This window comes from Pelodiscus sinensis, chromosome 1, assembly GCF_052426305.1.
Source record: "Pelodiscus sinensis isolate ZL-2025 chromosome 1, ASM5242630v1, whole genome shotgun sequence".
In the NCBI taxonomy this organism is placed as follows: domain Eukaryota; kingdom Metazoa; phylum Chordata; order Testudines; family Trionychidae; genus Pelodiscus; species Pelodiscus sinensis.
The window spans coordinates 233,877,345-233,903,447 of record NC_143052.1 but is presented as its reverse complement, the minus strand read 5'-3'; the positions used below and the strand labels follow the sequence as shown (position 1 = coordinate 233,903,447).

General features: G+C 44.1%; 1 protein-coding gene across 3 annotated transcripts in view; it reads left to right on the top strand.

Moving 5' to 3' along the window:
* The window catches only part of MGAT4A (alpha-1,3-mannosyl-glycoprotein 4-beta-N-acetylglucosaminyltransferase A), a 126,097-nt gene that overhangs the window by 30,488 nt on the left and 69,506 nt on the right, over positions 1 to 26,103 (top strand). For all 3 annotated transcript variants that reach the window (XM_075916644.2, XM_075916656.2, XM_006137401.5), the window contains exons 3-4: positions 19,006 to 19,173; positions 23,002 to 23,142. In XM_075916644.2, coding sequence (XP_075772759.1) covers positions 19,006 to 19,173; positions 23,002 to 23,142 — 309 coding nt within the window. The remainder of the gene's footprint in view (positions 1 to 19,005; positions 19,174 to 23,001; positions 23,143 to 26,103) is intronic.

Here is a 26,103-nt window from a genome sequence, read left to right as displayed (position 1 = left end):
GCAGCCCCTGTCTGCGGGGAGCTCAGGCCCATCACAGACAGAGGCTGCTTTGCGGCAGCCTCCCCTGGCCCCCAACCTCCCGTGCTGCTGCCTCTGATGGAGGCAGCAGCACAGTAGGGGGGGCAGGTGGCACCGCAAAGCTAGTACTGGGGGGAATCTTCGGTAGGAGGCAGCTGGAGGGTTGGGGGCAGGTGGGTCTGCAGAGCTGGCATGTGAGTGGAGCCTGTTTGAAAATTGGCTCCAGCCTACCCCACTCGCCCTCTGTGCTGCTGCCTCTCTACCAGTGCTCTGGGGGAATTGGCTTACAGTCAGCTCCTCACTGACACCCACTCTCCCCCCTTGCTGCCTCTGATGAGAGGCTGCAAGGGGGAGGGAGGCAGAAATGTGTGTAGTCAACAAGATTAATTGATAAAACCAGGCTTCTTGGTTAATCTTGTAGTTGTCTATTTGATGACATCCCTAAATTAGAGCTAAATAACAGTATAGAACAGTGAGTGCCAGGACTTGTGGGTGTAAACAAACTTCATGAGAGTACAGGGAACTTGGCCACACTCATGATAAGTAGACATCTGACTAACTGAAGTTATGCCGGACAACGGACATTGCCAGACTAGAAAGATTTGACCTAAATTAAGGCTTGGTATACAGGGAAAATTGACCAGAATATCTACTTTGAATTATGCTATTCTGAAATAGTTCTCAGTGTGGGCACTCTTTTTGTGGCATTTTACCAATCATATCACCCATGGTGACAATTATAAGCCATATTCTTTAATCTTTTTAAAATTGGGATACATTTCTGTGTATTTTGTTTTGTGAGGGATTTTGTATATCCCAATGCTTCCATGTACTTATGTGACTTTTTTAAACTGGAGCATTTTTAATACACTGTGTAGACCATATTTCTGTGTAATTTCTTAACACTGGGTAAAAAGACTTAATGACAGATGGTTCATAGGTATAATAGTTCATGCGAGAGTTACCAATTGATTCATCAAGGTAATTGAAGACTCTAGCCTGTATGCATAATAACAGAATGAGATTTTGTAAAAATGATCTTTTATGAAACCTAAGACAAGTATAGATATTTCCAAGAGTTAAAATAGACACTCTAGAAATAAATTTGTAAAAATACACTTCTGCATTGTTTAAAGCATTGTGAAGTGTGTGGGAACTTGAAAGTATAGTTTATTAAAAACTAACTTATAAGCAACTAGTCTGTCTTCAAACTAGTTTTTTAATTGCTCAGACTCTTGGGGAAAAAGTAGACAATGAAAATATTTTAACTGAATATTAAAAATATATCTTCTATCTGTTACTAGTGTGGGTGATAATCCCCATACAAATACTTGCAAAGAAACAAAGTAAGAGTAGCATCGGTTGTGATGAGATTTATTCTTAAAATATGTATTTAACTTTTTAATTACAGATTGGTAAATTTCACGCTAGCATTTCAGGCTAGATGTCACAGTGAACCTGTCTGGTCTTACTCTGTGAATCTATGAAATTTTCAGATTTTGTTAAGTATTGTGTGGTTCCATGATTATATTAGACTGGGAACATAGAATACTAGAACTGGACGGGACCTTGAGAGATCATCAAGTCCAACCCGCTGCCCTTGCAGAAGGATTAAGCACTGTCTAAAGCATTCCTGATAGATGTCTATTAGGGATGGTCTAGGTTGTACTGGGTCCTGCCGTGAAGGCAGGGGACTGGACTCGATGACCTCTCGAAGTCTCTTCCAGTTCTATGATTCAATCAACCTGCTTTCTTAAATATCTCCAGATTCCACAACCTCCCTGGGCAATTTATTCCAATGTTTAACCACTTTGATAGTTAGGAAGTTTTTCCTAATGTCCAACCTAAACCTCCCTTGCTGCAATTTTAAGCCCATTGCTGCTTATCCTATCATCGGCAGCCACGGAGAACAATTTTTCTCCCCCCTCCTTTTGTAACACCCTGTAGATATAGTAGTTTGCCAGATAAGAACCTGGGGATTACAGTGGATGGGAAGCTGGATATGAGTCAACAGTGTATCCTTGTAGCTAAGAAGGCGAATGGAATATTGGGGTGCATTAGGAGGAGCATTACCAGCAGATCTAGAGAAATGATTATTCCCCTTTATTCAGCTCTGGTGAGGCCACATCTGGAGTATTGTATCCAGTTCTGGCCCCCACCCCGTCCCACTATAGAAAGGATGTGGATGTATTGGAGAGGGTCCAGAGGAGGGCAACCAAAACAATTAGGGGGCTGGAGCACATGACCTATGAGGAGAAGCTGAGAGATTTGTGCTTATTTGGTCTGCAGAAGAGTGAGGGGGGATTTGATAGCAGCCTTCAATTTACTGAAGGGAGGTTCCAAAGAGGATGGAGAGAGGCTGTTCTCAGTAGTGACGGATGGCAGAACAAGGAGCAATGGTCTCAAGTTACAGTGGGGGAAGTCTAGTTTGGATATTAGGAAAAACTGTTTCACTAGGAGAGTGGTGGAAGCACTGGAATGGGTTACCTAGGGAGGTGGTGGAATCTCGATCCCTAGAGGTTTTTAAGTCTCAGCTTGACAAAGCCCTGGCTGGGTTGATTTAGTTGGGATTGGTTCTACTTTGGGTAAGGAGCTGGACTTGATGACCTCCTGAGGTCTCTCCCAGCTCTATGATTCTATGAACCTCTTAAATCTGTTACTCTCTGGTTCAACAACATCTGTGGTCCAACAGGATCACAGATGTTGCTGGACCAGAGAGCCCCTGCACCGGGAATGTGAGCCAGTTAGGAAGTCCAGAGGAGGTGAGCCCATCATCAGACTGGTGAGCCCCCGTCCTCGGAGAGTTCTAGCCAGGCAGGGCAGCAGCAGGACCAGCAAGCCCCATCCCAGCGCGGCAGCTGCAGAGCCCCATCCCCAGGGAGCCCCAGCTGGGTGGAGTGGCAGTGGGACTGGTGAGCCTCGTCATGGTGTGGCAGTAGTGGGGCAGCCATGGAGCCAGTGAGCCCCATCCCTGGGAAGCCCCAGCTGGGTGCAGCCGCAGCAAGGCAGCTGCGGAGTCCCATCACCGAAAAGCCTCAGCTGGCCGGGGCAGAAGCAGGTCTGCGGCAGCTGAGGAGCTCCATCCCCAGAGTGCCAGCCAGCTGGTGGTAATGTGTTGAGCCCACGCTCTGTAGCAGCAGGGCTGGAACCAGTGGTGGTGGGGCTAGAGCGGAGCCAGCCAGAGGGGAGGGGAAGTTTCATGGGAGACCAGTGGCAGGGGACCTCCCCGATATGGCAAGTTCCTTCATTTGGGACCAATCAGGTCCCAAGGGCGCCGAATCAGGGAGGTCCATCATGTACTTGAAAACTGATATCATGTCCTCTCTCTCTTTTCTTTTCTAAACTAAACAAGCCCAATTCTTTGTGTTCCCTCATAGGTCATGATTTCTAGACATAGGTAGGTAGGAATTGTTTCAAATACATTTTTACTTTTGATTTTGATGTGTATGACTACAGTTTTGTTTTGAAGATAACCCAAAACCTGCTCCACATTAGCACACACCCAAATAGCAGTGTTGCTCCAAATTCCAACCAGCCAGCACACATAGGGAAGCTGCGCGCACAGACACAATTTTTCAATCCCCACCAAAATCAGCTGCCCACTCTGAGCCTCTTCTAGCACAGCCTGGCTTCTACAGGGGACCTTCTGTCCCAGGGAGAATGGGGAGCTCCTGCCCTTGGCACCCACCCTGCTGCTGCAGCTCTCACCAGAACAGAGGATTTACCTGACCCAAGTAAGTGCCTCTGTCCTTCCTGATCTTGGCTGAGGTGGCTGCTGGATTTCCATCCTATTTAGCTGGTTGGGCCAGGTAAGGTTACATGAGACTGTTCAAAGCCCACAGTTAAATGGAGAACATGGAGACCTGGGAGATGGATCGGAAATGGGAGGGAGCGTGGGCTATAATGGCAGAGAGAAAGGAGGATCAGGGCAAAGCTGGGAGGCATGGTCAGATCAGTATCTTAGATGCCTATATACAAATACAAGAAGTAAGGGTAATAAGCAGGAAGAACTTGAAGTGCGAATAAATAACTACAATTATGACACTGTTGGCATCACAGAAACTTGGTGGGATAATACACATGATTGGCATGTTCGTATAGAAGGGTACAGCTTGCTCAGGAAGGATAGAGAGGGGAAAAAAGGGAGGAGCTGTTGCCTTATATATTAAAAATGTACACACTTGGAGTGAGGTGGAGATGGACATAGGAGACGGAAGTGTTGAGATTCTCTGGGTTAGGCTAAAAGGGATTAAAAACAAGGGTGATGTCATGCTAGGAGTCTACTACAGGCCACCTACCCAGGTGGAAGAAGTGGATGAGGCTTTTTTTAAACAACTAACAGTATCATCCAAAGTCCAAGATTTGGTGGTGATGGGGGACTTCAACTATCCAGATATATGTTGGGAAAATAACACAGTGGGGCACAGACTATCCAATAAGTTCTTGTACTGCATTGGAGACAACTTTTTATTTCAGAAGGTTGAAAAAGCTACCGGGGGGAAGCTGTTCTAGATTTGATCCTAACAAATAGGGAGGAACTGGTTGAGAATTTGAAAGTGGAAGGCAGCTTGGGTGAAAGTGATCATGAAATCATAGAGTTCACAGTCCTAAGGAAGGGTGGAAGGGAAAATAGCAAAATAGAGACAATGGATTTCAGGAAGGCGGATTTTGGTAAGCTCAGAGAGCTGATAGGTAAGGTCCCATGGGAATCAAGACTGAGGAGAAAAACAGCTGAGGAGAGTTGGCAGTTTTTCAAAGGGACATGATTAAAGGCCCAAAAGCAAGCTATTCCGCTGTGTCGGAAAGATAGAAAATATGGCAGAAGACCGCCTTGGCTTTACCACAAGATCTTGCATGATCTAAAAATAAAAAAGGAGTCATGTAAAAAATGGAAAGTAGGATAAATTACATAGGATGAATATAGGCAAACAACACAGGAATGTAGAGGCAAGATTAGAAAGGCAAAGGCACAAAATGAACTCAAACTAGCTACAGGAATAAAGGGAAACAAGAAGACTTTTTATGAATACATTAGAAGCAAGAGGAAGACCAAGGACAGGGTAGGCCCACTAGTCAGTGAGGAGGGAGAAACGATAACAGTGAACTTGGAAATGGCAGAGATGCTTAATGACTTTTGTTTTGGCCTTCACCGAGAAGTCTGAAGGAATGCCTAACCCAGTGAATGCTAGTGGGAAAGGGGTAGGTTTAGAAGATAAAATAAGAAAAGAACAAGTTAGATGCCTGCAAGTCACCAGGGCCTGATGAAATGCATCCTAGAATACTCACGGAGGTGATAGAGGAGGTATCTGAGCATCTAGCTATCATCTTTGGAAAATCATAGGAGACAGGAGAGATTCCAGAAGACTAAATATAGTGCCCATTTATAAAAAGGGAAATAAGAACAATCCAGGAAACTACAGACCAGTTAGTTTAACTTCTGTGTCAGAAAAGATAATGGAGCAAATAATTAAGGAAATCATCTATAAACACTTGGAAGGTGGCAAGGTGATAGGGAACAGCCAGCATGGATTTGTAAAGAACAAATCATGTCAAACCAATCTGATAGCTTTCTTTAATAGGATAACAAGTCTTGTGGATAAGGGAGAAGCGGTGGATATGGTATACCTAGACTTTAGTAAGGCGTTTGATACGGTCTCGCATGATATTCTTATTGATAAACTAGGCAAATATAACTTAGATAGGGCCACGATAAGGTGGGTGCATAATTGGCTGGATAACCGTAGTCAGAGAGTTGTTGTTTACGGTGCTAAATCCTGCTGGAAAGGGATAACAAATGGAGTTCCGCAAGGGTCTGTTTTGGGACCAGCTCTATTTAATATCTTCATCAATAATTTAGATATTGTCATAGAAAGTATGCTTATTAAGTTTGCAGATGATACCAAGCTGGGAGGGATTGCGACTAATCTGAAGGATAGGGTCATAATTCAAAATGATCTGGACAAATTGGAGAAATGGTCTGAGGTAAACAGAATGAAGTTTAATAAAGACAAATGGAAAGTGCTACACTTAGGAAGGATCAGTCAGTTTCACACATACAGAATGGGAAGTGACCGTCTAGGAAGAAGTATGACAGAAAGGGATCTAGGGGTTATAGTGGACCACAAGCTGAATATGAGTCAGCAGTGTGATGCTGTTGCAAAAAAAAGCAAACATGATTCTGGGATGCATTAACAGGTGTGTTGTGAGCAAGACATGAAAAGTCATTCTTCCGCTCTACCCTGCTCTAGTTAGGCCTCAGCTAGAGTACTGTGTCCAGTTCTGGGCACCACATTTCAAGAAAGATGTGGAGAAATTGGAAAGGGTACAGAGAAGAGCGACAAGAATGATTAAAGGTCTAGAGAACATGACCTATGAAGCGAGGCTTCATGAACTGGGCTTGTTTAGTTTGGAAAAAAGAAGATTATGGGGGGGACATGATAGCGGTTTTCAAATATCTAAAAGGGTGTCACAAGGAGGAAGGAGAAAATTTGTTCCTCTTGGTTTCTGAGGACAGGACAAGGAGTAATGGGCTTAAAGTGCAGCAAGGGAGGTTTAGATCAGACATTAGGAAAAAATTCCTAACTGTCAGGGTGGTCAAATATTGGAATAAATTGCCAAGGGAGGTGGTGGAATCTCCCTGTCTGGAGATATTTAAGAACAGGTTAGATAGACATCTGTCAGGGATGGTGTAGACAGAGCTTGGTCCTGCCTTGAGGGCGGCGGGCTGGACTCGATGACCTCTCGAGGTCCCTTCCAGTCCTATGATTCTAATACCCCACCCCTTTGAGGCCCCGTCCTCTCTGTGCCCCACCGTTCCCTTCCTCTCCATCACTTGCTATCCCCAGCCCTTATACACTCTCACTGGGTTGAGTTAGGAGGTACGGGCTCTGGGGTGGGAATGAGGGATTTGGGTGTGGGAAAGGGTGAGAAGTGCAAGCTCTGGGAGGGAATTTGGATGCAGGAGAAGGGGATGCTGGCTCAGGGAGGGGGCTCCAGGCTAGGGAGTGCTGGGCTCAGGTGGAAGGTTGGGTTGCCGAGCATGTCACAGGCTTGTGGATGTGAGGGTGCAGGAGTTTGGGTTGAATGTGTGAGGGGCTCAGGGCAAGGAAGTTGTGAGAATGATGGGCTCCGGACACAGATTTGTGATGTGTGGATGGTGCAGGAGTGTTGTGGCAGAAGACGAGGATGTGGGGATGCAGGAGTTTGGGGATGTAAGAGGCTCAGGACAGGTGGTTCCAGTGTATGACAGGCTCAGATTTGGGGTCAGGTGGAGCAGGAGTTTTAAGATGCTGCAGTGAGATGGGGATTTGGCCTCAACTGGGGGCATGTTGTCCAGGCTTCATTTTTAAATAAAATATTATGTCAAACTCAAAAGATTTTAGTATTGTCTTTATTTATGAGGGGCAGGGAACCTGTTTTGAGTCAAGGGTCACTGACCCACAGAAAAGTCAGTTGGGGCCACACAAGTGAGATGCAAAAACCCCCCTCCAAAAACCCCATGCCTCACTAATGTGGCCCCAGCTGTGCTGGTGGGGGCAGGGGACGGGGTGCTAGTGGGTGCTGGGGCCAGGGAAAGGGTGCTCCTGGGTGGCAGGATGCTGGCACAGGTGGCGGGGTACTGGGGCAGGATGCTGGGGTCAGGGACATGGTCCTGCTGGGCACTGAAGTGGGTGGCAGGGTGCTGAGGCCAGGGACAGGGTGCTGCTGGGTGCATGGCAGGGTGCTGGGCTGGGGACAGGGTGCTGCTGGGTGCTGGGGTGGGTGACGGGTGCTGGGGACAGTGCTGGTGGGGACAGGGTACTCATGGGGGGGTCTGGACAGGGGTAGCTGGGACCAGTACCTAGCAATCTGAAGCACCTCTGGGTTCCAGGAAGTGTGCGACTGCACTTCTCTTCCCAAAACAGCTGGCGCACACGCTGCCTGAACAGCAGGGGCCGTTGCACCCCAGCAACTTACTTCCTTGATGCTGTCCTGCAGGGGGGGGGGGCGTGAGGGTGTGGGGAGTCCCAGGGCAGAGAGCATTGCCTGCACAGTCGGAGCTGCGCAGACCTGGGTCTCCTGACCTTCCCCCACCGCGCAGAAAGGCCGTGGAACTAAGTTACCGGGTGCCACAGCCCCAGCTGTTCAGGCAGCGCACGCTGGCTCCTTTGGGGAGGGGAAGTACTTCCCTCCCCACTGTGGGTCACGTGGGGTCACCACTGTCCGGCCCGGAGCAACTGTTTCCCTCTGCCCCCACCTCACTGTGCCTCTGCATCACCAGGGAGGAAGGGGAAACAAGTGTGCTGCTTTTTTAAGAAGCTGGCTAGCTGGCTCTCTCTCTTTCAGAGGAGGCAGAGGCGTGCCGGCTCCTCGCGGAACTCCTACTTTCGCTTCGCGGAACACCAATTGGGAAACACTGCAGTAGATTGTTCATTTAATCCTAGGGCTATTGACAGTTTTTAAAGCTCTAAAGCTTTAATCTTCAACACTGTAACATTACAGCAGCAAAGTTTTGAGAGAGTTTTAGACATTTTGATGTTCAGAGTATTTTTCATTTAAAATGTTGATATTCAGCGCTTTCTGGTTTATTGGCCTACTATTTAGGCTGCTTCTGCTGCGGTATTTAGATAGTCTGCCAGACATACACACACAATAAAACTACACTATGGTTTTTCTCTGCTTTTCTTATTTCTTTGCTTTCCCCCTTTTCTTGCTAAGGGAACACTTACCTGTTAAAATCATCAAGAGTTTGAAATGCATTCATTTTAACACACTGGAATAGTAACGAAGAAAATATAACTTAAAAACCAGTGGAAAAACTCACTAATTTTCAGATTCTTGCTCATTTTGAAAAATTGGCATCTATTGTAATACATTACTTGTTAGCTGACCAGAACTGAAATTAAAATCTAACCATATAATAACAAATGTATGTGGGCTGAGGCTTCAAGGAGAAGGACAACATTTGTAGCTTATGGAGCGTGTTCTTCTCTTGAGGTCTAGTGGAATTCCTGTTGCATTTTGATGAGAAGGCACACAAGAATCAAGCTACCGAAAGAGCATGTCTGAGTTCTTGACTCTGCATGTTCATGAGAACTGCTTTGATCCAGGGAAAATAGATGGAAAAAACAAACTTTTAAACAAGCAAGCAGACTATTAATTTTCCAGGAAATGCAGAATATATATTAAGCCAGATAAAATATTTATTTTTAATTACTGGCGGTGTGCTGGCTGAATGAAAATTTGCAAAGAATTAAAACGTTCAGTTCTTAGAAATTATTTTCTTGTTGAGAAATTACATTAGCAGTTATTGAGTATTGATATTTTTATTTGATCCATTTGACTTCCAAAAGCAAAGTGTATGGCATAGCATCAACTTTCCATTTTTATTGAAAAGCAGTATATGTTTCTTAAATAAAATATCAAGGACCAAGATGTAAAACCTACTGGGTTTTTAAACACCAAATAATCTGTTACATTTCTACTTGTCTCAAGAAATCAGTTTAGTTCCTTACTTTCAAAAAATGAACCAGGAAACGTTTGAGCAATAAAACATTGAACTATCAAAATGAGTTAAAAAAATTGACTATATCATTGACTCTATTTTTATAATGTTTACAGGACAAATGGATGGACATCAACATCTTATAAAGCCTAATTTGAGTTGCAAAAGAGGCTTGTGTAATTAGTTCTATTTTTTTGCTTCACCCCTTGTGAATGGGGGAGAGTGGTACAGGTGAAGTAGTGACTTGAAATGTTTATGCAAGTACTATTTAACTGAAACTTTTTTGTTCTGTTTTCCCTTTATTTAAAAATAATTCACTGATGGGGCTTGGACAGAAGTTGAAAAACATGTCACCTAGCCATGTGGTCTGCAAAATTTATTTAATATTTTGGTTGACAAAAAAGAACAGAAAATGTGTCACACATAACTAAAGATAACTGTTGAGGGGCGACCAACCCTTGGAAACTCCGCGAGCCTAATTTTCTTTGATGGGGCGCTTTGACTGTCACCAGGTCACTTTACAGGGCAGCTAGGCAGCCTCAGTCTATACCCTTGGCCCTTTTCTCAGGGTATTATGGCCCAATAACCCCAGTCCACATGCAAGTCACTGTTACTCAGGGTAATACAGCCCAACGGCCCAAGTCCATATGTTGGGAAAACTCCCACACACAGGGGGATGTATGGCAGGGGTAGGGAGACCGTGGGCTCTCCCACTTCACCGGTCCCAGCCCAGGGCCCTGTTGGCAGTGGTTCCATCCATTGCTTGCTCAGTGGGGAATCCTGCTGCAATTCCCCGCCCTGGGCTATTGCCTTCCGGAACCTGGCAGATGTCTTCCCCACCGTCTCACTCCAGTTCGGTAGCTCCTCAAGTAGCACCTCTTAGCCTGGCTGCCGTTGTTCGGTCTGTCTGCACTTCCTCCCCAGGAGCTTCTTCAGCAGTCAGCCCTGGGGTTGGGGCCTTCTCCACCATCTGGGCCTAGGTCACTCTGTCAGCTACAGTGCAGGGTTGATACACTCTGTCACAGTAACAAACAAGATTTTTGAAAAAATACCCGCGTGGTGATAGTCACATAAATCATAGTTAAGCAGCTAAATAAGTGACTTTAATTTTTCAAAAGGGTGGAGCACTCAAAGGTTCTAAATGAGGTTCTTCAATTACATCCATTTTTGAAAATCTTAGGGTACAATTTTTGTGTAGTGATAAATAAATGAGGTGGTTTGAGAATTCAAGGACTATTTCTTCCTTTAGAAGGCTTTTGATAGAGGTTTATTGTTGCAATTGCAAAAACATCCTGACTGTTTTCTTTACATTGTGTAAAAGGGTCCCAGAAATGAATAAGAAATAATGGATTAATGTTTTGAAATACTACAAGAAGACATAGACATGACTTTTTTAAACCATTTTCTTTAACTTCTTTACTTTTTGGAGGGGCATGGTCAGTGTGAGACAGAACTGTGAATAAATCTCCCTGCCTCCGAGCTATGTAAGTTCATCAACATAACCACTCACGTGCGCAGTGCTGTATTGGTGGGTGAGTTTCTCCCACCAGCATAGCTATTGGCTCTGGCAGACATTATGCTGATGGGAGAACTCTCTCCTGTCATTATAGAGCATCTTCATCAGACATGCTGCAGTGGTGCAGCTGTTTTGGTAAAACTGCAGCACTGTGTGTAAGCATTCCCTTTATTTTGTGGTTCAACTTTATTTTGAAGTGTGGTTAATCAAACTATAAAATGGCAGTGTCTCACTGAGCCTTATCTACTCCCCCAGTCTCTCTAAGTTCTAGTTTATTACTCCCTTCTAGCCCTCTGCAGACCTGATGCTTGTGTGATCGCCATGAATTGGAGGAGTAGTAGGGCGGGGGGGGAGAGGGTGAGGGGGACACAGAGAAGGATGTCATGGTGCATGAGGATTATGTGGGAGAGCTACGGTCTGCCTCCTTGCTGCAGGAGAAAGCAGAGGTGAACACAGTGGATTTTTTTGCTTTCTCTACTCAAAGAACTTCCTGAGGAACTTCCCACAGATGATCCACAAGGAGTCCTGTTGCTATCAGCTGGAAAAACTGAGGGCTTGTTTACGTGACGCAGCAGTGTAAATGATGGAAGTGTGATTTCTAAAGTGCACTAATGTTTCACATTAATTGGTTCGCACAGATTGTGCTGGTGCACAGTAAAAAGTACCTAACACACCTTAACGTAATATTGTTTGAAGCAATGGCCAGCCCTTCTGGAGATTGGGGGGGAAGAGAGGGGCAGGGAGGGAGTATCACTCTGCCCTGCCTCCTACTCTGCACTGGCTCAGTTCCCTTGCCCCCAGCATGGCTCCATTTTAGGCCCCACTTATGGCTCTGCCTCTTGCTATTCATGGCCCAATGTGGGGATGAATTCCATTATTGGTAGGGGAGAATGGGAGGAAATATTTGGGCACCACTTGAGGCCATCTCTGTACTTCAAGATGAGGTCGACTCTGCTAAGGTTGATTTCTGGTCACTCTATTTTGCAAAGTCAAATCTCCGGGTCCCCACTGTGGGGAAGAATTCAAGTAGAACATCCCCATTAGGGAGACTGCTGTTGACTTGGAGAGTGATGCATTGTGGGTAGCTATCCCACAGTCCCTGTGCCATTTTGCATTCTGGGTTATGCTCCCAGTGCACACTGGTACCAAAACTATGCAGCGGGTAGTTCTGAGTTCATGTTGTCAGTGTCCCATAATGCGCTCATATACTCCCTCCCCCTTTTTGCTTGAGATCAATGGGAAACAGTCTTTGTGTCTTTTTTGGTCCTCGTTACCCACACAGACACCATAGCAGCACGAGCATGGATTCCATTTTGCATCAAACCATTGTGATGATGGTGTCTATCTTAGTGTGCCTAATGGTTCAGTATATCAAGAGCATATGCACATCACTCCACCAGGAAGAGGATGAATCTCAGGATCCCATGAACTCACTGTACAGGCAAGCCCTTGCGTTGATGGAAACGCAACCACCAGTTGATCCTCTGGACACAGTGGAATGCCAGTTCTGGTGCTGAGAGACAAGCACAGACAGGTGGGGTTGAATAGTGCTGCAGATATGGGATTATCAGCAGTGGCTACAAAATTTCTGAATGTTCAAAGCCGTTTTCTTGGAACTTTGTGAATGGTTTTCCCCTGCCCTGCAGCTCAGGGACACCCGAATGAGACCCCTTCTGACCATGGAAGTGCATGGCAGTTGTTCTATGGAAGCTTGTAATGCCAGACAGCTACTGATCAGTTAGGAATCAATTCAGAATGGGGAAATCTACAGTGGAGGCTGTTATATAAGTAGCCATGGCAATCAATTCCTTTCTGCTATGGAGAATTGTGACTTCGTGAAATGTAGCTACCATAATGGAAGGCTTTGCTGCCATGGGGTTCCCTAACTGCGGTGGGCTGATAGATGGAACCCACATCCCCATCTTGTCCCGTGAGCCCTTTTGCCAAAAAGTACATAAACAGCAAGAGGTACTTCTTGATGGTGCTGGTAGATCACAAGGGGCATTTCATCAACATCAACATGAGATGGTCAGGAGAGGTGCATGACATGCACATCTTTTGAAACTCCTGTGTCTTCAGAAAGGTGCACTCGTGAACTCTTCCCAGACTGTAAAATCAGAATTGGAGAAGTGGAAATGTCAATAGTGATCCTTGGCACCCTAGCCTATCCCCTCCTCCCGTGGCTCATAAAGCCGTACCTAGGCAGCTTTGACTGCAGTAAGAAGAAGTTTGCCTACAGGCTGAGCAAGTGCACAATAATGGTTGACTGTGCTTTTGGCCATTTAAAGGGAAGTTTTAAGAGTCTGCTGAGTAGGTTGCCCTTTGTGGTGGCAGCCTTTTGTGTGCTCCATAATCTTTGTGAGAGCAAGGGGAAAAGCTGTCTGGCAGAGTGGCGGGGCTGAGGTAGAGCGCTTCTAGCCAGAGATTTTGAGTGGCCAGACACAAGGGCGATAAGGAGAGACCAGCACAGAGAAGTGCAAATCAGAGATGCTTTGAAAGAAAATTTTATGAATGGCCAGTTTTGAGAGTCATGCACATTTCTCTGTGAGGTGCCTCTGCATTCGCTGTGTTTCTCTGTAATTCTCCACCCCACCCCTGCAGTACAAGTAACAGAGATTGTTGTTCAGGGATCATGCATTTTGGGAAGACAGCAGGGAAAGAAAAGAAGTCTATAGTGGGAGCCTGAAGGAGTCAGGGAGGAGCTCAGAAATGCGAAAAGAACAGTCTTTTGCTTCCTGAAGCCCTGTAGATTGTGTATGAGGCTGCCCTTGAGTTCCCTGCCCTCCAGGTCCTGGGTTTCCTAACCCCAAACTGTTAACATACAGTGAAGGTCTCTGTAAAGGTAATGGAGGCAGCAAGGGGGGGGCGAGCGGGCAGGTGGCTATGCAGAGCTGGCAGGTGTGGAGAGCTGGCTTAAAAGCGAGTGAGCTCCCCGCATGTATCTGCTTCCTCCTGTCCCCTGCCCCCACTGGTGCCTCTGAAAGAGAGGCAGTAGTATGGGAGAGCAAGCGGCTCCACATGAGCCAATTTCTGTCAGGAGCTGGCTTGAAAGCTGGCTTCCCGCATGTACCGGCTTACGCCTGCCCCCCTCATCCGCCTCACTGGTGCCTCTCCCCTCCCTTCCACAGGCAGCAGCACGGGGAGACTGAAGTAGATCAGCCTCTATCCATGGTGGGCCTGGGATCACTGCAGGCTGAGGCTGCTCCTTGGAATGCCAGCACAGCCTCTGTCTGTGGGGAGCTTAGATCCCCTGTGGATAGAGGCTGATGCAGCCCTACACTGTTGCCTCTGTATGAGAGGCAGCTGCCTGGGTGGCAGGGGGCTCCCAGGGAGAGGGACCAGAGCACTCTGGCTGCCAGACCCAGCCGTGGGGGCTATCGAATAATCATGTAATTACTAAGATTTGGTGCAGTTACATGATTATTCAGTTACACAATATCTAACATCCCTAGTGGTCACATGGTTTAGAAAATTGACCTTATGCAGCTAGGTTCAGCCTAAACTCCTAGGCTGTGTCTAGACTGGCAAGTTTTTCCGCAAAATCATCTGATTTTGCGGAAAAACTTGCCAGCTGTCTACACTGGCCGCTTGAATTTCCGGAAGAGCACTGACGATCTCCTGTAAAATCATCAGTGCTTTTCCGGAAATACTATGCTGCTCCCGTTCGGGCAAAAGTCTTTTTCTGAAAGACTTTTGCATGAAAGGGCCAGTGTAGACAGCATAGTACTGTTTTCCGAAAAAAAGCCCCGATCGCGAAAATGGCGATCGGGACTTTTTTGCGGAAAACCGCGTCTAGATTGGCCACGAACGCTTTTCCGCAAAAAGTGCTTTTGTGGAAAAGCATCCTGCCAATCTAGACGTGCTTTTCCGAAAATGCTTTTAACAGAAAACTTTTCCGTTAAAAGCATTTTCGGAAATTCTCACCAGTGTCGACGTAACCCCAGTGTAGACTAGGTCTGAGTTATGGAGCATATGAGCACTATTTTTGGGCATCTTGTGAAGTATCCAGAGATGAGCTATTTTCTTTAAGTTGTTAGAAGATGTGCATTAACAAGCCTTGCAGTGACAGATTTTATAAATTGTGGAAGATGGGGGAATTCGCTTGCTCCTCAGCTTCTTTCTCTCCCTAGTTCCATAACTAATTAACAGATTTTAAAACTTCACAGATAACACTATTGAAAATAAGGTTGCAAACAAATCAGTGATAGGAATATATATATATATATATATATATATATATATATATATATATATATATATATATATATATATATATATATATATATATTGCTGTTCAAGAAAATGCCACAATGTGTGTATATCTAATGTAGTAGCTGCACAAAACTATGTTCAAATAACATTTTTAAGCTTAGAAAGTCAAATACTCAAAAGTTAGGAAATGCCAGAATCAAGGTTGCCTGTGCAATCTTATTTTAGTCCTATTTTGATTATGCAGTATGATACCGTTTTTAATTACATGTTCTGCTACTGTGTTTTTGTTTTGTTTTTGTTTTAAACAGGGCCTCTTCCTCATTCAGTGCACAGAATGGGTTGTATACCCTTACTGAGCAGTTGGCTATTCAATAGTTTTTTTCAACATTTGGAAAGAGGCTCCAGGGCGCTCTTACTAGATACAATTCAAATCCTGCTCTAAAAGTATTTCCTTATGGAGAATCTTGATACAGCTAACTAAGCAATAATTCTTTTTTCAATTAGCTGCCTGGGTTTTCTGGCAGGAAGCAATAGACCATTTTGTGTATTATTCTGTCAAAACAAACTGAGGCGTATCAAAGAGGCTTGAGAATTATGTTCTGTTCTTTTCTAAATAGAGGATATTTCTAACTAATTAGGTTTTCAAAATATTAAATGGATAATCCATCCTAAGTACAGAGAGAAAAGATATGTAAAATATAAGTAAACTAGAAAGACAAAAAATAAACTCAATCTTTGATGAACCAGGGAAGATGAGCAATATGCGGATAAAAAAGAACTTGTACTGTATTACTCTTTTTTAACAGCAAGATTTTTACCTGCAAAACTTAATTAAGTAGATTTTAGGGTTAGGGTTATGACCTTCTTCAGAAATTGGCATATGAGATCACCCCTGAATTACAGATAAATAGTTGGAGCAGCAGTTGACTAGAGAAGAAGGAAGAAATGGATTGAGGTGAGAGGTGGAGCTGTTATGTGATCAGTTATGGATCTTCAAAACAGGGAGCTGATAGACTGGCAAAGTGAAGAGGGCAACAGTGAAGGGAAGATTGGGAGAGAAAGGGTCATTGAACCTGGAGATGCTTCTTGGGTGGTTAGGTCCTAGAGGACATAAGGCCTTGGCTGTGTCTACATTGGCAAGGTTTTGCGCAAAAGCAGCTGCTTTTGCACAAAATCTTGCCACCTGTCTACACTGACCGCGAGTATTTGCGCAAGAACACTGACGTTCTAATCTATGAAATCAATGCTTCTTGCGCAAACACTCTGATGCTCCTGCTCAGGGATAAGCCCTCTTGTGCAAGTATTCTTGCGCAAGAGGCCAGTGTAGGCAGGCAACGTTAATTTCTTGCGCAAGAAAGCCCGATGGCTAAAATGGCCATTGGAGCTTTCTTGCGCAAGAGAGCTTCTACACTGGCATGGATGCTTTTGCGCAAAAGCACATCTTTTGTGCAAAAGCACATGCCAGTGTAGACGCTCTCTTGCGCAAATACTTTTAACGGAAAAATTTTTCCGTTAAAAGTATTTGCGCAAAATCATGCCACTGTAGACGCAGCCCTTGTGTGCGTTAAAAGGAAGATAGTCACTGCCGCAATCAATCTTTCAGCCATGGATTTAGTGAGTCTAGTTGAAACTTGCTAAATCAAACTCAGAGGGCACCCCTGCTGGTGTCTGGTGGTACTCCTGTTGCAGGGAGCAAGGAGAATCAACGGGAGCATTTCCTTCTATCGACTTCCCATTGTGGGGATGCTGCCAAGCTCGGTTTAAAGTAAGCTGACTCCAGCTCTATATTCTAGATATCTTAAGCTGAGCTGCTGAGTTTAGTGTAGACTTGACTTAAGATATCACCGAAAGGGTTTTGTTTTGACTGTAGCTCTTTTCTTTCTACCTTAAAAAAAGAAAAGATGAAGGTGTATTTGCCTAGAAACACATTTGATTACAGGTTGGACCTTCCTGGTCTGGCACCTTTGGGACCTGAGTCATCCTGAACCAGAGAGTCCCGGGTTTGGGGGGTTCAATCTGTACTAATATTTTTAGTAGGAATCCACAGCTTTAGTCATGAGGGATTGTTGCTGGCAAGGTAGTTCTAAAGTTTTAAATAAAGTCAAACTATATTGCCAAACTCCATTTATTCATTCATACAGATTATTCAAAAAAATATATCTTTTGCAAACTTTCCAAATGCATGTCTGTCTTCAATCTTTTTTTTTATATAAATCAGTAGTGCTGCCAATCTGAGACTGCTACAGCTGTACTAACTCCTCTAACTGATGCAAATAATGAATAGGGTCTGTGTTATTTCACTCTGAAAATTAAGCTTATATGATAGTTTGGTCCCAAACATTTGGGGTATTAGACTGTACTACAACAAGTATCTTCTTAATTACCATGTCATCTAAATCAATGGTTTTCAACCTTTCCAGACTACTATATCCTTTTCAGGAGTCTCATTTGTCTTGTGTACTGCTGTTTTTATTTCACTTAAAAACTACAGGTTGAACTTCCCAAACCCAGGACTCTCTGGTCTAGCAACATCCGTGGTCCGGCAAGGTCATGGATGTTGCTGGACCAAAGAGCCCCAGGAGCGGGAGCCAGCCTGGAGAACGTAGGGTCTGTGGAATCCCAGCTGGGCTAGCAGTGGCTAGGTAGGGGAACCCTGGGGTCAGTGGGGCCAGGTGGCATCGGGGAGCCTCTGTCCTGTCTGGGAAACCCCTGGTGCCAGCAGGGTCGCGTGGGTGGAGAGCCCTGGCAGCAGTCGGAGAACCCTGGAGACCTCCCTGTGGCGGGGCTGGGATGGTTGGGCAGCCCTGACTGTGAAATCCCAAGCAGCAGTGGGGTCAGGCAGCAGCCTGGGAGTCCGGCTCCAGTAGGGGAATCTCTGATGGCAGCATGAACCCCAGAGAGATGAGCTGGGAAATCTCCAGTGGCAGCGGGTGCAGGATGCCACAACAGAGTCGCCAGCAGCCAGGCGGCCTGGGGTTGGGGAACCCTGAGGAACCCCCAGAGGTAGGTAGGTTGGTGGTGGCTGGGCAGCTTTGGCTGGGGAATCTCTGGGAACTGCCTGGTACAGTGGTGCAGCAAGGTGGGGAGCCTCAGCTGGGCCAGGTTTAGCGGGGCAGCAGCAAGATGGGGATCCCCAGCTTTGGGAACCCCAGAGAGATGAGCTGGCAGTGGGGCAGCCAGCAAGGAAGCACTTACCTCCCTTGGTCCGGCAAACTCTGTGATCTGGGATGACTCTGTTCTCAAGGGTGCTCAACCAGGGAGGTCCAACCTGTACTTGTTTTCAAAATGGGACATGAAAATACAAAAGTGTCACAGTACACTATTGGGGAAAAATTGCTTATCTTCTCATTTTACCATATAATTAGAAAATAAATCAATATAAATACTATAGTTACATTTCAGTATATAAAGTGATACAAACAGATGATTGCATGAAATTTTACTTTGTACTGACTTCGCTTGTGCCTTTGTCACATGTTGTAAAAATAGGTAGATATCAAGATGAGTTTATATACTCCTTGGTCCCCCCCTCCTTCTGAAGGCCTCAGCGTTGAGAAACACTGGGGTTAACAGGAGTATGTTGCATGTAACTTAGTAATTTGATGGAGGTTGTTCAGCCTTCCATAAAATAACTATTATTTTTCTACCTGTTTAGAAACTGTAGGCCCAAAGTTTGCAACAAAATTGTTTTATGTAAGTACAGTATTTGAGGAGTGGAAAGCAGATGAAATGTCTTCAAAAGTAAATAACCAGACTTTTTTTTTCTTCCTACTAGAGAAGCTGATTGCTTATCAACGAGAATTTCATGCTTTGAAGGAACGTCTTCGTATTGCTGAGCATAGAACTCTGCAGCGTTCCTCTGAGCTAAATGCCATTTTGGAGCAATTCAGACGTGCAGTAGCAGAAACAAATGGAAGCAAAGATGCATTAAACAGTTTTTCAGGTATAAGCCATGATATTTTTTTAAAACTTAATGATTTACATCTCTAGATTACTGATTTTTATTGTACATAATTACGAAAAAAGCACAATATCCTAAAAACAAATGCTTGGAAGCAGTGCATAAAGGCAGTTTATGTAACATAGTGATAGAAATGTAGCCGTGTTAGTCTGGGGTAGCTGAAGCAAAATGCAAGACAATGTAGCACTTTAAAGACTAACAAGATGGTTTATTAGATGATGAGCTTTCGTGGGCCAGACCCACTTCCTCAGATCAAATAGTGGAAGAAAATAGTCACAACCATATATACCAAAGGATAAAATTTTTAAAAAATGAACACATATGAAAAGGACAAATCACATTTCAGAACAGAAGGGGGATACAGGAGGAGGGGGAAGGAAGGAAAGTAAGTGTCTGTGAATTGATGATATTAGAGGTGGGGAGAGTGGGATGTCTGTGAGCTAATGGTATTAGAGGTGATAATTGGGGAAGCTATCTTGGTAATGGGTAAGATAGTTTGAATGTTTGTTCATTCCTTCCCGGAGAGTGTCGAATTTTAACATGAATGACAGTTCAGAGGATTCCCTTTCAAGTGCAGATGTAAAAAGTCTTTGTAGCAGAATGCAGGTGGTTAAGTCATTGAGAGAGTGTCCTTTCTGGTTAAAATGGCAAGAAACTGTTTTTTCTTTGTGATCTTGTCTGATATCTGTTTTGTGGGCATTAATCCTTTGGCGAAGTGTCTGAGATGTTTGTCCAAACCCCATAGGGGGTTGTAGGTGATGACAAGTGGTGTTCTATTGTTGGTTTTCTTGGGTCTGTCTTGAAGTAGATGGTTTCTAGGTATTCGTCTGGCTCTTTCAATTTGCTTTTTTATTTCTCCGGGTGGGTAGTTGAGGTTTATAAATGCTTGGTAGAGATCCTGAAGCTTCTGGTCTCTGTCAGTGGGATTAGAGCAGATGCGGTTGTATCGAAGGGCTTGGCTATAGACGATGGATCGTGTGGTGTGTTCTGGATGGGAGCTGGAAGCATGTAGATAACTGTATGAGTCGGTGGGTTTTCTGTAGAGAGTGGTGTCTAATTTTCCATTGTTGATTTGTACTGTGGTGTCCCTAACCCTAACCCCCTCCTGTTCTGAAATGTGATTTGTCCTTTTCATATGTGTTCATTTTTTTTAATTGTATCCTTTGGTATATATGGTTGTGACAATTTTCTTCCACTATTTGATCTGAGGAAGTGGGTCTGGCCCACGAAAGCTCATCATCTAATAAACCATCTTGTTAGTCTTTAAAGTGCTACATTGTCCTGCATTTTGCTTTATGTAACAGTGTTTTTTATCTCTTATCTCCCTCCCTCTTCCTCCATGCCTTCCCTCAATTGTATACTAGTTTAAGTGCCTAGCAAGATGGGTGTGGGATTTCTGGGTGCTTTTGAATACGGGTAATCTGGCAGCAGTTTGTGTTACTTTTTATACATTTTAAGCCAAAACTGATGTAACTTAAAAAAGGAAACTAGTAATCCATGCACATGAAGCAATTTATATAAACATTTAAAGATGAACTAAATTGCTTTTAAATAAATACACACCATACAAAACACTGGTTAAGATTTTAAATTGTTAGCATAATGCATGAGAATAATTAAAAATTAGAGCTTGGTACATTTAAAAGTAGGATGAAATAATCACCTATCAAGATCTGATTTGGGGATTCTGTATTTCTAAAGTTTGCCTTTTAAGCAATGCAAAGCATTAGTAAATAGCAGCAAACATTCGTTAAACGTTTTTGCAAAACTGGTAATTCAATATTTAAGAGTAATTACAACATATTCCTTTTCATCAAATTATGAGGCAAATCCTCAAAATTAACAAGAACTGTATTTGGGGAAGTTATTAGCTTATAGCCTAGCACAGTTTTGCCACTTATTCTGTTTCAAAGCTGGCATGCTGCGTGGAGCCCGGGGTCAGTTCCCAGCTGATCCCAGACTCCACCTGGCATTTCAAAGTGGCAGTGCCACATGGAGACCCTGAGTTCCCCGCTAGCTTCCAGGCTCTATGCGGTGCTTCCGCTTTGAAATGCACAAGAGTCCCCTGCAAAAGAGTCTCAATTTTTGCCTGCTGGAGCTTTTGTACATTTCAAAGGCGGAACATGGAAGTGCTTGTCGAGTAGTCGATGGAAATTCCATCGACTACTCGACTAGCAAATTAATCGCTACTTAACATCCCTACTTAGTGGTAGCTTGGCATGGGAAGGTGTCCTACCACAGAAGACAAAGTAAGGCAGGCCTTTCCAGGTTCTTGTGTGAGAGCTTCATGGAGCTGAGTGCTACAGACTGATGCTTTACGTGCACTCACATGAACAAGACCTTGTGCAGCCCCCAGGCTGAGGAGAACAGCACCTCGCAGCCTGTTGCCTGACCCCCTTGTAAATAGGGGAAGTTAGAGAACTCACCAAAAGTGCCTTCCACGTGTTCGTCAGAAGCTTGGGAAATATCCTGGGAGGGGAGACCATCTCCAAGATGAGGAGCAGGTCCTGGCTCTTAAGCATTGTTGCCTGACCCGCTGCCACCACCACCTCCACATCATTGCTATCTTCCTCCACCCCCCCCCCCCCCGCCCTCCTTCAGGCTGACACTGGGTATGTCTTGGCCAGATTCAATGACAGTGGGGTGGGGGACAGTGACTAGCCCCCCCTCCCAAGATGGCATCGAGCTGCTCATAGCAGCAGTAGGTGTGTGGTGCTGCCCCAGAGCATCCATGATGCTCCCTGGCCTTGCGGTAGACCTGGCACAGCTCTTTTATTTTGAGCCAACAGTGCTCAAGTCTCCTACTGTACCCTTTCTTGGCCAGGCTGGCAGCGATCCTGCCATAGATGTTAGCATTGTGCTTCGTGGAGTGGGGATCCTGGAGGTTGGGCTCCTCCCCCCCACACCTCAGTGAGGTCCAAGATCTCCACACCAGTCCAGGATGGAGCTCTTCTGTGTCCCTGGGCAGTGGAGGTTGTGTGAGCAGCAGAAGTGCTGGCAGTTGTCAGAGGGAGCATTGGGGTTGCTCGTGTCTCTCTCTGTGTCCTGGTTGCTTGCACAGGGCTCTCACAGCTGGCCACATGGGACAAGCCCTTCTCCTGCTCCCTGGAGTTTTAGAGCTTCCCAAGAGAGGAGAGCTGTGGAGATGCCAGCTGTGGTCAGAGCTGACAGCTGTGGGAGGTCTCCAGAGGCCATTTAGTTTGAATTAGCAGCACCAAAATATCTGTACTATAGTTATTTCAGAATTAGCAATACTCCTGATGAAAAGCACGAGTACATAACAGTGTTTGAATTCTGCAGCCTGTTTTGAAATAATAGGCTTGGTAGAGTGGACGCACCTCTTATAAATGTTGACCTTGAGAAGGTGGGATTATTCTGAGATAAGGTCCTAGTGTAGAGCAGGGCTGTGAGAATAGTTACACATTATTTTGAATTTGTGGGTTATACTAAACCCAATATAATGTATAATATAAAGACGTACTCAAGATAAAAATTTATAGTGGATTCTATTCAAGGTGAGTTCTTTCCTTTGTCATTGGTCATAGCACATTGTAACTCACATGTGATGATGTAAGAATGATGTTCCTATTTCCAGAAAATTATTAAAAATCAATCTTGTTCATAAGTATTTAAAAAAAAATTAAATTGAAAAGCCTTTACTTCCTAGTACACACACATGAAAAAAGGTTGCCAACTCAAACAAAGCAAGAATGAATGATTAGTCTTGAAGTTGCATATGGTTTATCACTCCATGGATGTATATCCTCTCTGATTAATTTTTTGCATTACTGTTTTTGTGTGTTTGCGCAGATGAAACACTGAAATTGTTAAAAGAGCTAACAAGCAGAAAATCTCTTCAAGTGCCAAATATCTATTACCATTTGCCTCATTTGCTGAAGAATGAAGGAAGCCTTCAACCTTCTGTGCAGATTGGCCTGGGACGAACAGGCGGTATGCTGACATAATTTAAATTATTATGTTTGATAAAAGTATGTTTGAAGGACTTCCTAATTTTGTTTTGGCAATATAGTTTGTGGTTTTTGGTAGCTGTAATTTTATTTGTATGATCTCTTAGAACTTGCACTGAATCCAAGATGAAAGAAGTTGGCTTCAGTTTTGCTCTTTACTGCATTATCACAGATCTCACACTACCCCAGGTGCTAAGGTATACAACCAAAAGCATTTAATCTGGATCAATTTGTGTTATCTTTTAATGAGACTTATGAAACTTAACAAGGCATGGAAATACTATAGGCTCCAAAACTAGTTTTCTAACAGTTCTGTTTGGTTATTCAGAAATATAGATAAACAAGCATGAATCTAACACTTTCAAAGCTGGTTGTCTGGTATACCCAAAATAAATTGCAGTGTATAACTCAGTGGACTTGGAATTATGGGTACTGAATGATAATTAGCTTGGTCTTTTCCTTAAAAGTTATACCTTGATTAGAGGAGAAGAATACTTCTAATATTCATAGAATCATAGGACTGGAAGGGACCTCGAGAGGTCATCGAGTCCAGCCCCCCGCCCTCAAGGCAGGATCAAGCTCCGTCTACACCATCCCTGACAGATGTCTATCTAACCTGTTCTTAAATATCTCCAGAGAGGGAGATTCCACCACCTCCCTTGGCAATTTATTCCAATATTTGACCACCCTGACAGTTAGGAATTTTTTCCTAATGTCCAATCTAAACCTCCCCTGCTGCACTTTAAGCCCATTACTCCTTGTCCTGTCCTCAGAAACCAAGAGGAACAAATTTTCTCCTTCCTCCTTGTGACACCCTTTTAGATATTTGAAAGCCGCTATCATGTCCCCCCTTAATCTTCTTTTTTCCAAACTAAACAAGCCCAGTTCATGAAGCCTGGCTTCATAGGTCATGTTCTCTAAACCTTTAATCATTCTTGTCTCTCTTCTCTGTACCCTTTCCAATTTCTCCACATCTTTCTTGAAATGTGGCGCCCAGAACTGGACACAGTACTCCAGCTGAGGCCTAACTAGTGCAGAGTAGAGCGGTAGAATTACTTCACGAGTTTTGCTTACAACACACCTGTTGATACAACCTAGAATCATATTTGCTTTTTTTGCAACAGCATCACACTGTTGACTCATATTCAACTTGTGGTCCACTATGACCCCTAGATCCCTTTCCGCCATGCTCCTTCCTAGACAGTCGCTTCCCATCTTGTATGTATGGAACTGATTGTTCCTTCCTAAGTGGAGCACTTTGCATTTCTCTTTATTAAACCTCATCCTGTTTACCTCCGACCATTTCTCTAACTTGCTAAGGTCATTCTGAATTATGTCCCTATCCTCCAAAGAAGTCGCAACCCCACCCAGTTTGGTATCATCTGCAAACTTAATAAGCGTACTCTCTATCCCAATATCTACATCATTGATGAAGATATTGAACAGTACGGGTCCCAAAACAGACCCTTGAGGAACTCCACTTGTTATCCCTTTCCAGCAGGATTTAGAACCGTTAACAACCACTCTCTGACTACGGTTATCCAGCCAATTATGCACCCACCTTATCGTGGCCCTATCTAAGTTATATTTGCCTAGTTTATCAATAAGAATATCATGCGAGACCGTATCAAATGCCTTACTAAAGTCTAGGTATATGACATCCACCGCTTCTCCCTTATCCACAAGGCTCGTTATCTTATCAAAGAAAGCTATCAGATTAGTTTGGCATGACTTGTTCTTCACAAACCCATGCTGGCTATTCCCTATCACTTTATTACCTTCCAAGTGTTTGCCTATGATTTCCTTAATTACCTGCTCCATTATCTTCCCTGGGACAGACGTTAAACTGACCGGTCTATAGTTTCCTGGGTTGTTCTTATTCCCCTTTTTATAGATGGGCACAATATTTGCCCTTTTCCAGTCTTCTGGAATCTCCCCTGTCTGCCATGATTTTTCAAAGATCATAGCTAAAGGCTCAGATACCTCCTCTATCAGCTCCTTGAGTATCCTGGGATGCATTTCATCAGGACCTGGTGACTTGCTGACATCTAACTTTCCTAAGTGATTTTTAACTTGTTCTTTGTGTATCCTATCTTCTAAACTTACCCTCTCTCTGCTAGTATTCACTACGTTAGGCACACCTCCAGACTTCTCGGTGAAGACCGAAACAAAGAAGTCATTGAGCATCTCCGCCATTTCCAAGTTTCCTGTTACTGCTTCTCCCTCCTCACTAAGCATTGGGCCTACCCTGTCCTTGGTCTTCCTCTTGCTTTTAATGTATTTATAAAAGGTCTTCTTGTTTCCCTTTATGCCTGTAGCTAATTTGATCTCATTTTGTGCCTTTGCCTTTCTAATCTTGCCCCTGCATTCCCGTGTTGCTTGCCTATATTCATCCTTTGTTATTTGTCCTAGTTTCCATTTTTTATGAGACTCCTTTTTTATTTTGAGATTGTGCAAGATCTCCTTGTTAAGCCAAGCTGGTCTTTTGCCATATTTTCTATCTTTCCTACACAGCGGAATTAATTTACATGTTTTTAGTTTTACTGATTCCTCATGCTTTATAAATAACATATTCACCAAAACAAGTTGATTAATCTTTAAAAGTTCTGCTCCTTCTTAATCAATAGGATTTCACAAAATTCCATTCCTACAGCTGCAGCCCTTAAAACAGATAATGCCCAACAAGGGTCATGTACTTGAAAGCATGTCTGCATGTCTATAAGGCATGAAGGCCCCACACATGTCTGCTGGTTTGATCTGAAGCTGCTGATTCTCTCATAATAGAAGCTTCCTTCTTTTGATCGTAATACTTACAGATATGGTCTTTTTTGTGTCCTGTGGGTTAGATTCTGTGCTTTTAAAAAGATGAATGCATGTATATCAAATGTGCAGAATCAAGTCTTTTATTCTCAATCACACACTAACAAAATTGAATTAAATGTAT